The sequence below is a fragment of the Apis cerana genome, linkage group LG9 (genome assembly GCF_029169275.1).
Source record: "Apis cerana isolate GH-2021 linkage group LG9, AcerK_1.0, whole genome shotgun sequence".
Classification (NCBI taxonomy): domain Eukaryota; kingdom Metazoa; phylum Arthropoda; class Insecta; order Hymenoptera; family Apidae; genus Apis; species Apis cerana.
In genome coordinates this window covers 6,038,283-6,054,936 of record NC_083860.1, presented here as the reverse complement: position 1 = coordinate 6,054,936, position 16,654 = coordinate 6,038,283, and the positions used below count along the sequence as shown (strand labels likewise).

The following is a 16,654-nucleotide window of genomic DNA, read 5'->3' as shown; positions in this document are numbered from 1 at the left end:
TATATAATCCTATTAACATACATTTTGCATATATTCATACGTAATGTTTAATAAGTTTCTATTTTAAATTATATCATTCTTAATCATAAAAATGAATGAAAATATTGAGATATTGTTAAGAAATTAGTATCATTATGAATCCATTTCCTCTTTTTAACTTAACATATTCAAGTTGCTTTTTAAACTTGTAAAATTAGCATATTTGTTATATCCTTGTCCATTAAGTTAATAGCTGGACAAAGTACTTTTTTCTATTATAAATAAATTTGTTTAAATGAAGTCGTAAATAAGTTGTATTATAAAAAATTAATAAAAATAATGACATAGCTACCACGTGAGAAAAGTCGAAGAGTTAAAGTGCTTTCCACTTATATAATGCCTTCCAGATCAATTATGACACTATTTACCGTGCAAACAGACCGATCCAATGATTTAATGAAAACGCCTCGCCGCCATTTAATTAATGAGAATTCCGATTGAACCATTTCATTAGACTTTTTAGGGGGAAAAAAGACCAAGAATTTTACTAAGAAAAGTAATTTCAACAGAAGAAAAATAGAATATCTCCAACAACGCAATTTTCAATTTTTTCTATATTTTGAACATTCAAAGTATCAATCTCTCAGCTTTTCAAACTTTTAAAATAAATTTCATTACATTTCTTGCAATTTTTTTCCAAATTATCTTTGAGATAATCTTCAAATCTTCCAATTTCCAAATTTAGAAAATTATCTCAAAGTTTCTTTCAAACTTTTCATCACTACATTATCGAAGCTTCAAATTTTCAAATTCCAAAATTCTTCAATTCCAAATTCGAATTTTCGCAAAGTTTTGCCAACTCTCGATTTCCAAACATCTCAATATATTCAAAATTTCCATCGCATGATGCAATGTTTGGAAGATTGTGAAGATTAAGAAAAAAAAAAAATGTTAATCAGTAATACCTGGTAATCCGGCGAGGTTGGTTCCACGGGTCGTGCGACAACGAGACGCACGTGCGTGCCGGATTGTCGCAGGACTGCCGCAACCTGTTCACTTCCCATTCCCCGCAAATTGACATCGCCGATTTGCAATATATGGTCCCCGCTCTGCAACCGATTATCCTGAAATTTGTATCGAGAACGAGTCGTGTTTAATTCCCCGATCGATTACCATTAAATATTCCTGTGTCGTTTAATTTATGTCATTATATTTCAGTTATTATTATTATTATTATGGAATTTTATTTCGAGATTAATGCCAAAATATCCCGGCTAATTCGATTTATATATTTTATGGAATATTATATGAGAAACTTTTTTCAGGGAAGAAAAAATGAATTTGTTATATGAAAGGATGGAAATGTAGAAAATGTTAAATTAAAAGAAAATAAAATTATAAAGTATCGAATGAAAGATTTTTATACGTTGATTTTTTTTTTATATAGAAATAATGGATTTTGATATTATTTGACAATTTTGCATTATTTTTGTCAAATTTACTTACTCGATCGGCGACACCTCCTGGAAGGATTGTCTTGACGACAACACCGCTGCTTCGTCCACCCACGATTCCGAATCCAAGACCGCTGCCATCATTGATCAGATTTATTACCTCAACTTGTGCCCATTCCGTGTTCAGCTACAACAGTACCAATACATAAATTCGATATGATGTATCTGCTCGATCCGCCATTTATCATCAAGCTTATCTTATCTCTTAGTTAACAAAGAAATCAATCAAAAATTATGGAAAGAAATAGAATAGAACAGAAATTTCAAATATATATGAAATATTGTAAAGTTTCAATTTGAATCTAGATTTTTCAATTTATTAGTTGGGGATAGAAATATTAGAAATTACTAGAACTATAAATTTAAACTAATTTAGATTAGGTTTTGTTCTGACCTATATTTAGAAACTCATTAGAAACTAGGAAATCATAAAATACGATATTTAAAGTCATTTCTAAATCTAAAAATTGTGGAATTTTTAATCCAAATCTGAAATTTGAACCACATATAAATGGAAAACAGAGATTACAAGTTACGTATATTTCCATCTTCCAACTGGGAAATTCGAATTCGAAATTTCGATGTACAAACTAGCAAGTAAGAATATACAATTTCGAATCTATAATTTCGAACTTGGAACTTCCAATCTCTAATTTGAAATCTACAATTTGACTCTTGAAATTCAAACTCTTGGAGGGAAACTTTAAACTCGTACAACTTGAAATTACAAATTTCAATATTTGAATTTCAACTTTCAGACTCATTTCATTATAATACAAAATTTATTAAAATAATAACTAATGATATATATTCGTTATTATTCCAATCCTTCAATTTTCATTCGTATTTTTTCTCTATATGTCATTAAAATGAAACAACGAATAAATTGCAAAAATAATATTTCATAAACGATAATTTAACGTATACAAAATCATATTATTTCATTTTATAATAATTATGTCGCATTCACTAACAATTTTAAAATGAATCAGGCATCGAGATTGTCAAAGTTCGAATAAAAAAAGCACGCTATGCGTAATTGTTGAATCGTGGTAACTGAAAAAAAATAAAGAGTGACTCTTTTATAAAATATATTTGCGTCGAGGTTTTTTCAATGTGTGAAAACGATATTAAAACGATTCGCGTGATATTCAATATGTTTAAATCTTCTTCAATAATGGAGAAAAATTTTCTGAAATAATTAAAAATAATATTAAATCAAAAATTCTTTATATAAAATGTGAAATTTTTAATTAAAAATTCTCGTTTTATTGAAATAATTAAAAAAAAAATTTTTTTAAATTTAATATAAAAATTCAAGTTTATTCAAATTTTTGTTTTGAATAATTTTTAATCAAAATTATTCTGAAGATAATAATACTATAAATTTTTATGAAATATGAAAAAATGAGAATCCTCAATTTTAAACTTTTATAATTTCCATTTTTTATTAAAATTATTTCATTCATCGTTTAAAAGATTCTTTTTCGTTAGAAAACTGTTATAGATATCAGAAGAACTAAAATAATTAGCCTCACAAGGGTCGACAAAAAACTCGTGTTACATTTTCTCTCTTTCAATTTCATTGCCTCGGGTATGTACATTGCCTCTCCTGTCAGGTAACAAGATGTGTTAAAATTGCAAAGAAAAAAGAAAAGAAGAAGAAGAAAAAGAAGAAAAAGAAGCTTGATATATTGTCGTTGCTTCAAGCTATTCTGAAACCTTTCATCGATTCACAACACTTATCATTTATTATACGTATATCAAGTAGATATTTTTTAAAAAGAAGTGAAAAAAAGAGAAAGAGCTGAGAAATAGATGTTGTATATTGTATCGTGTATTACAATTCGTTCAGAAAAAATACAAATAATTATTCTATAAAGAAATTCTATTTCAGAAATTAGAAAAGATAAAATTGTTGAAGATTATAATAGCAGCATGAGAAAAGTTTGTTCTTTTAAATATAAAGAAATATCTAGCAGGTATAAATGATAGGAAATAAATGAAATAATAAATTAAATATATTTTATATATTTATTAATTTATCTAAAGAATAATATTTAAAGAATATTTTTTAAATATACTGATGCATAAAAATATATATGAATTATATATCTTTTTTATTATTATTATTATTATTTTTGTCACACATTCTTTATTATTCCACGTTTTGAAGTTAATCCACAAAACAGATAATATTTACAAACGTATTTTGACTCGTGTTTCCGACAAACAAAATTTAAATTCTCCCAAGAAAGCGTGTAAATATCGCAATTAACGTGATGAAATTTTCTAATTATCGCTTGAGTTAGGAACGAGGTAAGATGGAAGAAGATCACAAGAATATAGGGATATAGGTCAATAGTTCTTGTTACAAGAAAAAATATACGAAAAACAAGAGAATGAAGGAACGAAGGAAAGGAAAATCTAAGGAAAAACTCGCATTGTTTCTTTTTTGTGGGAAGAAATATCCATTAAAAAAATATTTTTAAGATACCATGATTTCCCTATCGAAAACAAGAAAAATAAAGGAGAAAACAAAAAACAATTTTTTTCTTTTGAAAAGAAAGAAACTTTTGAATATTTTTTTTTTTTAAATAAAAATTTAAAATAAAATAATTAAATATTTTTAATGGAATTTCAAATGTTTCTTATGATACTAAAATTTTTCTAAACTTAAGAAGAAAAATATTTATGAAAAATTACAAATAAATATATATTTTTTTATCTTTTACATCTTAGTAACTTTATATACAAATCTCATCAGAAAATTCGAAATTTCCAACGTCTCCACATTGTTATACTACAATTACACGTCAGAATTCAATTTTCAATCTTCCTCTACTTTTATTAAGAAAGAAAGAGAAATATTACTCAAAGCAGAACCTCCTTACTTTCGTTTAACTTTCTCGAAGGAGCAGCCCCTATTAATCAATTTAAAGAAAGAAAGCTCGTTTCGTACTATTTTAACAGTCATATTTCATCAACCGGAAGCAATTACTCAGAACCTTAAATTTTTATCGACTCTCCTCTTCGTAACGAACGAATTATTAACGAACAATTTAGAATGATTTCAGTTGCACAGGAATCTTTATCACTTATCAAGTCAACAATTGCAACTCAACGCAACTCGATTTATCGTCACGAGGACATTTTTAAACTTTCGATAAATCGTTCCCTCTCGAGGAAGTATTTTTTTCTTTCTCTTTTTTATCTCTTTTTTTTCTTCTTCTTCTTTTTCCGTTCTACATAGTTTCTGGACGGTTCTTCTGACGATCGACTTTATCAAAGTGAGTTAAACGCCGAGTAATATAGCCAAGACGGCAAATAGGAAACTGTGCTGATAATAAAATTTCTTTCGAAACGATGTTGTACTTTCCTTTATCGTGGAACTTTTAAAGCAAGAGAAATCGATGAGAGGGAATGGTTGGTAGATATTATTTGAAATATTTGCGATAGTACGCTGGTTGAATGAAATAGAAATTGAACGAGAAACAAGGAGGGTTTTGCGACAAGGATCGAGATTCTTTTGCTTTTGTTCTGCCGTAGTTTCTCAGAATTTGAATCCGAGGAGCTTGTGTCAAAGAAATTTTTCAACTCTCATATCTTACGTTTGATATTGAATATTTTATTCCCGAGCTTAGTATTTTTCTATTCTTACCTTGAAGATTGCGTATCTCTCAAACTTCGTATCTCGTGTTTCTACCCTTCAAAAACTTCAATTCTATGTTTTTCAAATTCCAACATCAATCTTCGTTATTTTCAACTGAAGTACTTTTTGTAACTGAAGTAATTCCAAAAATCTTTTTCATCGATAACTCAAGGAATAATATAGGAAAGTTTTCATTAAAATCATTAATATTTTTCGCTACGCTGCATGAGAAGTTATACAATAAATTCGATAAAATTTAATCAAATTAAATTTTTCGAAAAAAATTCCTCCAGCGTTTAACCAAAATCATGCAAAACCGGGACCAGAGCCACCTCGATTAACCACATTCAACTTGGCCAATAATCGAACGCGATTCCACCCATTTTGAAAGTGGCGAGAAAATGGAAACACCTGTATCTGTATTCACAGAACTACCAACAAAAAACGATTTTCAAACACGTGTATTCACACGATTGGACGCGATTAAAATTGACGATGCGACGGCCTCGTTAATATTCAAAAATGGCGTTCGAATCGTTCGTGAAATTGTAATGGCCGTGATATTTCGGCGACCGGAGAGGAAATGTTTTAACAACGAGCATCGAAATGGTCCCTGGGGGAATGGAATTGTTCTTTGGTATCTCCACGATTCCAATTTCTTATTCGACTTTCAATTGTTGCAAAGGGAGAAAGAGAGAGAAATTTTTCACGAGTCAGTGAAATTGTTGCTGTTGAGAATCAATATGTTCCAGAATTAATGACAAAGATTTACTACATTAAAACACCAGATGGCTCTGATGTAATCTTCCTTTACAGATAATTTTGTTTATGCTCTTTCTTTTTGGAAATTTATTACCATTTATCTCTAATATTTCTTTTTCTTTTTCATTTTTTTGTACTATGCATTATATTGTTCTCTACGCATCCTAATGAATAAAGTTATTGAGTGATTTCACTGAATTATGATATACAGAAGATTTTATTTTTTATTAATTGTTTCTTTCTTTCTCTCTCTCTCTTTCTTTATTGTCATTGCAAGACTGAGGAATTTGAAAGAGATTGATTTCTTGTTGTTGAGAGAAAGAGGGATGATATTGGAATATCGATAATTTTAAAATGATTCTTAAAATAAATTTCTTTAAAATAAAATCGGAAAATTTTAACATTCTAAAGATCGAAATCTACAATTCTATGATAATATAATTATAAAATCTAAAATTTTGAAATAAATTAATCATTTGGAAAATGAAAAGTATCATGTGGAAATTATTCTAATAATTAATAAAATGTATAATCCAGAGAAATTACGTGTGTTCAAGGTTTCATTTGAGAGAGCAGCATTTCCATGTGTTGCAACTTAATAGTTAATTCCGACCACCGGCGGCCTTTGCGTTGATATTACTACTCGCAGTGGCCATCAAGGTATTATTAATAAATAAATGGTAATATTAAGTTCAAGTTAAATTAGGAAGATGAATATAATTATATTGGGATGAAAATTAAATAAAATAAAGTTGAATAAAAGAGGATTATCGCGAAATTTAATTCTTGATTATGTTATTCTTCAAAATTTAATTTCACATATAATATTTGAATTGTTAATGTACAATTCGTGTCTCAAAATAATTTTTTATGCAGGAAAATGTACTCTAGAGATGTGATTTTACTACTACTAGTTCCTGTATACGCCGACCTACTTTTTGGGAGAGAGAAAAAAAAAGAAGAAAAAATATATACGAGAAGTTAACAATTACTTTCTTTCGTGTTTCTATCTTTATTAAAAAAAAAATAATAATAATAATTATAGAAGCATCCTAGTTTTTGGAAAATGTTCGATTTCCTTGTGCTTACACAATTTTTTACGATTTACAATTATAAAAATAAGATAAAATTATAACAATTTTATCAAATCTTACTTCATAATTTTTTTTAATAACGATTAATATTAATAACATTTGAAAAAGATTTGTTTAAAAAGATTCTCGATACGACAAACAGATTGGTAGCAGTTTAAAGGAAGCCACAAACGTGCTGTGTCCTTAGGGAGAAGTTTCAGACTTTGTAACATGTTCTGTGCCAAGCCAATCTGAACCAATTTCAATTAAATTTAAACTCGGTATTAATACTAGGTCAAAACTAGACTAAAAACTATTTTTATAAATCAGTTGAAAAAAAGAAATTATTTAATTAATTCGAATTTATAAATAATTAAAGATAATTTTCTTCTTCTCGTTTCCATTATATACCTCTTTTATTAGGATTATCCAAAATCCTCTCTGAATCGCAACCGAATTCGTAGGAACATATTGACAAGAGTCGAGGATTAAAGAAAGTTGGATTGCATCCGCTTTTTTCAATTACCATCGAACGTCAAGTAAGCAGCTTAGAAATTCGACGCGATTTCGCTCGGTCGATAATTGAATCCCAACTTATCAGTTGGAAAAGCAACTTTTCGCCGAGTTTGCACAACTCTCTTTCACCTTAAGGCTTATCAACAAGGCAAACTACAGAGCTCCGTTTCATTCTCGTTTTCTCCTTCCTTTTTTTTTTTTTTTTTTCCAATTTGAAATAAACTTGCATCCCACTTTTCTCGCTGTTTCCTTTGTGTAGCATGAATATATATTAATAATTTCAAAACAAGAATCGTTAATACGATTTTGCAAGGAAACTTTATAATCTTTTATACTGGAAGTTTCAAATGGTTTCTCTTGTAGAATTTGAATCGAGTTGGATAATTAAAGACATGATAAAGATGAATGATATAAAGCAAGATTCCTGATTCTTAAATACTTTGATTTCATTCCATTCCAGATTTGTTGAATATAAAGTTTTATTCATTTATTTTTACTTGCTGTGTTACTTTATCTTAAATAATATATCTTGCAAATATATACATATAATTTATGGATATTGATAATAGAAATGAAATGAAATACAAATTGCCATATTATTTTTAACAAATGCGAATCGTGAAAAATAAATAATTATATTTATTTCAAATAAGATTAAAATAAAATCAGGATTAGCCATTCATTTTTTTAAGTTATTAAAGTTAAAAATTGTATTAGAAATTAACTTCTGCTTCGTTAATGTCCGTTTCGGTTAATTAAATCCTTCAGCTTAAATATTTGAAATTTCAGTCGGGACCTAATTACGCTGAAAACAAAGCCAAGACGTGTAAATAAGACGTTTAACGAGACAATCTATCGTAATTAGCGACCATCTTCTCCGTGTCAGTGCAACAAAAACGTCAAGCCACATGCATGAAATCTCGCTTTCCCCCTTCTCATATTTGCATATCCCACTTCTCTCTATTAAATTAAAACTCCGATTTTTACTTTCAACAATTTTTAGAAATCTGAAGAACTGGCTTTATCGATCCTGTGCTTCCAATTTTAAGCTCTTCCTTCCGGTTTGAAACTTACACCTGTCATTTCTGTTTATCGAAGAATCTGTGAAATCTTCTCCAGATACACGTTTCACGTTTTATAATATACAAAAATATCGGGGAAAAATTCTTCCCTTATTGAAATCACAATATCACAATATTGGAATGGAAATTTTTTTCATCATCCTCATTTTTTTCGAATACAATCGTGATCGAGAAATAAATTCTACTCTCAACAATTAAATAAAAAATTAAATTTCTTGACATTAATAACACCTAATATTATAATAATATTATTACAATATTCAACAAACAAAGCTTGGAATATCCAACCACCCGAAGAAATCCTACAAAATCCATCGAACTTCCTCAATCAGGCCGAATACCCAAACCAACAACAACAAGCAACTTTCAACAAATCCTTCTCAACTCGAGGAGACCGCACCACCATCCATCTTCGAATGGCAGGGAACATCCCGACTCGATAACTCCATTTCCATCCCCCAATCGTTTTATCGACCCCGCCAAAGACAAAAAGAAAACCGAGCAGATCGAAAAGGAAACGAAAAAAGAAAGGAGAGGAGAAATTTCGCGATCGATATTATTATTATTATCATTTCAAAATAAGGCCAATTACAGGAGAGAGGCGGGTGGAGGATGGTTTTATCGCGACACCGGGTATATCTCTTCTCGATCGTTCGAAAGGGAGGCACAAAGAGAGAAGAGAAAAGATGGAGGGGAGATCCTCACTCGAGAGGTCGAGAACTCGGATACCACGGATGCAGACATCGCGTGCATCCGGCGGATCTTCTCGTGGATCACGCTATTGAGACGAGAATATCGTTAACCTTGCGAAGGGGCGGTTTGGCCGCCTTTCACATCCTCGAGCATTCTCGTCCCGTGTAAATATTGCAATTTTTCTTCTTCTTCTTCTTCTTCTTCTTTTGTCACGCGTCTTTTCGATAAGGCGAGCGAAGAGAAGGTGGAATTGGGTTAGGAAGGGAAAAGAAAAAAGGAAGGAGAGATCGCCTTTCGATAGAAATTTGATAGAAATTGTGGGGACATGGGACGAGAGAAGAGTACACGCGTTTTGGAAAGGGGGATGGAGATTATCGAGAGAGAGAGTGATTTCAGTGTCGTAGATTCGAAACTTTGCCTCTTAGATCGTTGCTTCTCGATGGAAATTTAATGGAACTGGAACGCGATGAGGAAACGCGATGCAGTGAATTATGGGCTATTGTTTTCGAAGAAGATTATATTATAAGTTGGAACATGATGAAGAAACGATGCATTGAATTATGCACGTATGATTTAGGGAAAAGGATGAAGTGTTTTGGTTTATGCCTGTATTATATTTCAGAGATAATGAAGGCTAAATAAAAAAATTATTTAATGAAAAATATTTTGTTTATCACAATATTAATGGCACTAATCGATTTAAACCATAACTGGAAGGTCATGGGATCGTTGTGAGAAAAATATATACATATATATATAGTTGGTAGAAAGGGGAGAAAATAGAAGGTCTTGCGAGATTCTCTTGGAAGATAGATCTCTTCGAGGATGAAGAAAAAGCGTGGTAAAAAGAACACGCACCTATTTCTGAACGAATGTCTTCCATCATTTTGGGATGTACATTATCATATTTCTCGTGTCAGCTAGAAGCAATGCCTTCTGCTCTTAGCAAATTACAGGGATTTCCTTTTTCCCATCTTTCGTTCAATTTATCTCTATTAAGAAAAATATTCCCCGTTTATTTTTATTAGTGAAACTTTTTCTTTCACGGTGAACATTTTTCTTCGCGTTAAACGATAATTTACAGCATCTGATAAACGATTTTTTTTTATCTATAGCTAATTAGGTTAATATGCAAATGATAAATAAGTAAGAAATGACTGAATGATCACTAATTGATCACTGAGAACCATTAAACAATTGATAGATAATTAGATTGTAGATTTTTATGCAGCTAAAACGCATTCAAGTAATGTATTAAAAGAAAACGATAGAAATAACATTAAAATCTATTCAAAAGACAGAGGAAACCATATTCTTTAAGTCCTTTTTTATTTCAATTCGATATCTCAATCGGTTGCTGGGATATAAGAGCTCAAAGTGTCCATAGCGTTTAACGCAGAGATTACAAATGGCATATTTTCCTGGAAATGCATATTACGTCCTTTCCAGGAATCGAGTACTATATTTTTCCAGGAATCGCGTCTGTCGCTTGTCTGCAATTTGGAATAGGTTAGTGAGACAAGGTAAAAGCGAGAGGCGAGAATAAGCGACAAGGATGGAGATGGTAAAGGACTAAAAAATTATTCTTTCCTTTACAGGACGATATCTCGGAAACCGGAAATCGTATCGAGAAAAATCAAAAAGCATTTTAAAGGGGAAGATTTCACGCTTCTAATGGGATTTTATTCGTTGACCGGAAGTTATTATCTTCGGATTTATAGCGGTGCAAAGTTATTCTAATTTTAATACGTTTTTAATAGGATTTTACTTGTATTCAGTCAATTTTTAACCGTCGATAAATAATTCTATTTAAAAAATTTCTTATAACAATATCCTTAGATAGATTTCTACAAGTTTAAATTAAATTCCAAAATATCTGTTCTACGAAAATGGAATGGAAACTTTCCAAGTGGCTTGTTTTCGTGGAAATCTTCAGCTATTCAGTAATGTCGGTTTGGGAGAACAACATGATTATGGAGATACATGACAAACATAGTGAGAAGCATTCTCATCGTAATGCTATTACACGATTATCAGGTATCCGCCAATGCTAATCAAGGCATCTGTTTCGATCGCTACACCTCATTCTGCCAGTGTTCTCAGAATGCAAATAGTATAGTTCAGACATCCGTATACATTTTGAAAATTAAAATTATTTACAAACGTGTCCAATGCACGTTTCTTTTTCTCAGAATATTTATATTTCCTTATTCTTCTTCGTAAATAAATTATTATAATCGTTAAAAATTAGAACTTAATAATTAAGAAATAAGAGAAGAGAATTAAATAATACAAACAATACGATACAAAATATAAAATATTAATAAATAACAATTTCCTTTTTCTCGAACGAAAATATTGATAATATAAAATTAACAGGTAAGGGGGAAGAAGTAATTATGCATTTTTTTTTTCTAAAAACAACTCGCAATGACGCAATTAACTGGAACACCCTACCTGGAACCGCTTCCGGTAAACGAGAATCGATGTAACGAGCAAGACGCAATCTCGATGTAATTTACATTATTCATCGATATCGTTACAAATGAATCTCGTCGCATGTCGAAATAAATATTGATCCATTCCAATCTAATTTTCATAATAATGTTGTTCTTTTATTCATGCGATAACATTTCCATATCATTATATGACTTTTCATTTCAATAAAATTTTCATTTTATTCGTTATTTTATCAGTTTTCTTTTTCTTTTTTTTTTTTTATCTTAAATTGACTGTTATCATATTATTCTGTGTTATCCTAAGGTTCGTAATTTTTAACGATATTCAGTCAGATATCTTATGTTATCCAAGACTTCGATAATATTTAAAAATTTCTCATAATATTCTGATAATTGAAAAGATAAAACAAACTGTCTATAATATTGTTCAACTCCCAAAAATTTTTCATTCAAATTTATCTATATTTCAAAATTCGTTTCTTTCCTATTTTACTACAAAGGAATGAAGGCAAAGTGAACGACAATCCGATTAATTAAATTCTACGATCTTGTATTACAAGTCTCCCTCTTCCAGGGTAAAAGAACAAAAATTCGTAGTATGCGGCGTGAAAGTATTTCAAGACGAATGATTTTAAAACGAGCAACCGTTTCCACCAATCCTCTGAAAATTTAGAAACTTGCATACGCCATTAATAATTCCGCGCAATTCCCTTCATCACGGCCAGTTCCACGTAATCGATTGCAAATTACTCGTGAGCGAGTTTAACGATCGAGTAAATCTTCCAGCGTGATAACTGATACCACGATAATACCCTTTGTTGCCATCCCCATAGGGTGGATGGGATTGAAACGATAGCAATAGTTGGAAGCAATGATGATAGGTGATATTAGTAAGAGTAATAGCGAAGTTATTAGTAGCCAGGAATGGTGATGATAATGGTTGAAACGAGGTGCAAAATGGTAGGGTAAAACTATTTGCTGCTTAAGATCCTTTCCACATTCAGAATTCTCTCTGTTGTAACATATATATAGAATGATATTACTTTTAGAGGAATCATTCGTTTGAAGAAATTTTTTCGAACGAATCTTTAAACGATTTTTAAATAATCTAAAAGATACGATTCACTTCTATATCGAACCTGAATTCTACCGATCTAATTAGCCAAAACGATTGTTTACCAAAATATCCCCATAAAACAATTACCTACACCCTCATCCTTTTATTTCCAATTTACACTATCCTGAGTATCACCTCGATTTCGATTCATCCAACTTTTTAAAAGTTTTAAAAATTCCTCACATCGTTCTCAAAAATTATTTTTAAATAATCACTGCATCGATCACGAATCGCAGCAACGTTTAAAGTGTTCAGTTGTCAAATTATTCGATGCTCGAAAAGGAGAGAAAAGAAGAAAAGAAACGAAGGAGACTTACCACCATGTCAGAGCCACTCTTGGAGGCGTCGCTGACGGCGGAGGGGCTCCTTTCGACAACGAGGCCTCCAGGTACCGGGGTCGAGGTCGGCGGTGTCGGTGTCGGCGTTGCCGCCGAGGCGGTGCTCGCCGGTTGGCTGGACTTGGGGGTCGGTCCCGGTGTGACGACGGACGACGTGGACACCGATTGATCCTTGTCGGAGCTGGCCTGGTTCGTTGTCCCGCCGACAACGCCGCCGATGATGGACACACCTGCTCCCGCGGCCGCTGTCGAACTCGATGCTCCGGACAACTCATCCGTCGGCAAAGAGCTCCCAACGTCTTCTCGTTGAATAATAATAATAAGAAGAAGAAGATCGATAAGCTGAATTTAATATTTTTCTTTAAAAATTGTCGTTGTTACGTTTTTAATTAAAAGTAAGTTGTATAAGAATTGATAATATTTTTGAGGGTTTTGAAATGAAAATTTTATTTGTTGTTGGAAATTAAGAAGAGGAAGAAGCGACGAAGGTTTAATTCGGATTATTAAATCTTTGTCTCATTTTCTGGAAAGCGATTTATGTCAGCAAAGTGATAAAGAGGATATGTGTGTATACATTTTATGAGATTTTCTAATGGAAGAGGTTGGAGGAATCTTTGGGCAACAGGTATTAGGTGCTCGCCGCTCGAGGATACGAGAAAAGGTGGGGAAAAAGTGAAAAGAAGTTTTGAAGAGTTTTGTAATTTTTTTCCGCAAGCCAACTTTCCCGGCGAAAAATTATCCGGGAGATTGTCCGATGATAATAAAGAGAACGTGATTTCGATTCTCGAAACTTCTCCACCAACACACGAAGGGACACGAAGGAAACGTGGTGGACGAGTTGGAAAAACTTTGTAAATTTTGTTTGCAATAATTTAAGGAACTCGTCGAACTGGAAACTTTAAATAACTGATTAACGTTCGTTTAAAAAAAAAGAGAGAAGACGAATTGCGATGGAATCGTTAAACCGAATTATCACTTTTCTTCTTCGTTTTTAATTTCTAAATTATTATTTTTTTTTTTTTACAAAGAATTTTGTAAAAATTAAAAAAGATTTATCTCGATTTTGACCCGATTTCCAATGATAAATAATTATTACTATAAATATCTTTATATGGAGTAAGATAAAAATATCGAACAAATAATTTCTATTTGATTTATCTCTTTCTTAAAATAATTTAAAGAAAAAAGTAAAGTTTATTCTGCATATGAAAAAATACTCATCAAAATAAATCAAAAAACACTATTACCACTCAAATTAAAGAATCGAATCCAATAGTCGGGCAAAATGGAAACTATTACCAGAAAACGAACAAACATTCGTTTCTCTGTATACACATATTCCATTCTTTTACATGGTCTATTCGATATTCCTTCCAATCGAGAATGAATTAACAAATAACGAAAATTGACTCTCTTTTATTTATTCTCTCTCGAGACTGATTGCAACATGAGAAAAGAAACAAAGAGAGAGGAGAAAGAGGAAGGGAAAAAAAGAAAAAGAAAAACAGAAGAGCAAACAAGAAGTTTTTGAAACGAGGGAAGAAAAAGGAAACAAAGTCGCGGAAAGTTGGTTGGTTTCTTCTTTCTTTTTTTTTTTTTCTTTTTTTGTACATCCACGGTCGAGTGAAAAATTTCAAACGAACCTCGGATAAACTAAAAGCGAAGAGCAAAGTAAATTAATGGCATAAAATGGCTTAATTAATTGAAACGTACGTACGTTTCTCAACATACGTGCCTCTTGCCAGAAACGAACCGAGATACTACATACTTTCGATTAATTAATCGATCGGTCTTGACTGTATTTATTCTTCGATTTTATCTCTATCTTTCGTTGCTGTTTGTTCCATTACTGGCGCACCATGATTACCCCTCGATAACAGGGATGAAAAAATTTTCCTCTCGATTTTATCTATTTCTCTATCGATTTATTAGATCGATCATGTGGTTAAAATTGATTGCAAAAGAAAAGGAGGAGAACGAAAAATCTTTAATCGAATTGAAAATGTAGAAATTTTAATCAATTTTATTCTTTGCTTAACCATTCACTCATTAAATTAAAACGTTATATATTTTAATTCGATGAATCGATTAATTCTATTTGTTTTTCTCATTCTATTTGAAATAAAAATGGAAGAAAATATGATTACGTGATCCAATCATAATTGATAACACGTTAAAAATTTTAATGTCACTCCCATCGATCACAATCTGTCACGATTAGTTTTAAAAAAGAGAAAGAAATAATAAATTTTAATCTAATTGAAATACAATTAAAATATTATTAAAATAATCTACCATTCAATTTATTCAATTACAAGCCACCAATTTTAATAAAAGAAAAGGGTAGAATTATAAGAGAAAAGATTTTAAAACTTTTAATCGAATTAAAATGCGATTGATTATTTAATGACATCGAGGCCATTTTCCATCACACTCCATTTCGTTGTTTATAAAAATTTACCTTCATACACGGTTAATCTAATTTACTGCCTGGTACACGTGTTGTTTCTCCATCGCCTAGTTATTCGAAACTTCTATGTACTCTGGCTTGATACTTTGGACACCGTGTATCATATTCGAAAGTTAATGGCTAATTTAATTACCATCGTTTGCCGGACTAATTTAACATTAATCAAGGAAACAATGAAGCGAACAAACGCAGTCGACAAACGTTTTGCAACGTTTAGAATTGGCAGATGTTTGAAAGAATTGTAATGGAAAGAAGATAAATGAGATTTAACTGTAAATTAATTAAATGAGTAGTGACAGATGTTTCAAAGAATGGAAGAGCAATAATTAAACAGATTGTAGTAACAGAATCAATAATGGAGAGATAAAAGTGATATAAAATTGTATTGGATAACAACGGATAAAGATTTTTAATTGTAAGTAATTCTAAACGAGTTATTGAACAATATATAGTGACAGATATTTCGAAGAATTATGATAGTGATGGAGGGAGTAAAATAAAAATTGAAGTGATGAAAAGTTGTATTGGATAGAATGACAGATGTTTCGAAGAATGTGCAGTAGTATAGGTAGAAGATAAACGAGACTAGATATATTAAGAATATTGAAATAATGCATTGAAAATCATAATATTTTTAATTTAAATTGTAATTGATATAATATATATAATAGTTTTTTGGGGCGGAGGAAATAGACTAGAGGGATTTTATTTTTTGACATAATCAACAATTTTTGGAAAGATATTGCATCTTTGTGAAAATCTGGGCAAAATATTTCGTACTAAATTCCGATTTTTTTAACGAACGAAGAATTTGATGGAAATTTTTGGGGAAAAAATGATCATCCGTGCAAAAATTCTACATGAGAAAATTTTGACGAACGGTACACCTGAAAATATCGATATTACATTTTTTTTTTTTTTTTTACAATTCAAATTTGTAAAATAAAATTTTATTCAAAAGTTGAGAGAAGGAAATTTCCATTTTTCTAAAAAAAAAAA

At 30.8% G+C, this 16,654-nt stretch overlaps 1 protein-coding gene across 3 annotated transcripts in view; it reads right to left on the bottom strand.

The window, feature by feature from the left end:
• The window catches only part of LOC108003743 (inaD-like protein), a 109,356-nt gene that overhangs the window by 50,023 nt on the left and 42,679 nt on the right, over window positions 1-16,654 (bottom strand). For all 3 annotated transcript variants that reach the window (XM_017066224.3, XM_017066232.2, XM_062079162.1), the window contains 3 exons: window positions 13,165-13,484; window positions 1,486-1,620; window positions 945-1,103 (listed from right to left, as the gene is read on the bottom strand). In XM_017066224.3, the coding sequence (XP_016921713.2) occupies window positions 945-1,103; window positions 1,486-1,620; window positions 13,165-13,484 (614 nt within the window). The remainder of the gene's footprint in view (window positions 1-944; window positions 1,104-1,485; window positions 1,621-13,164; window positions 13,485-16,654) is intronic.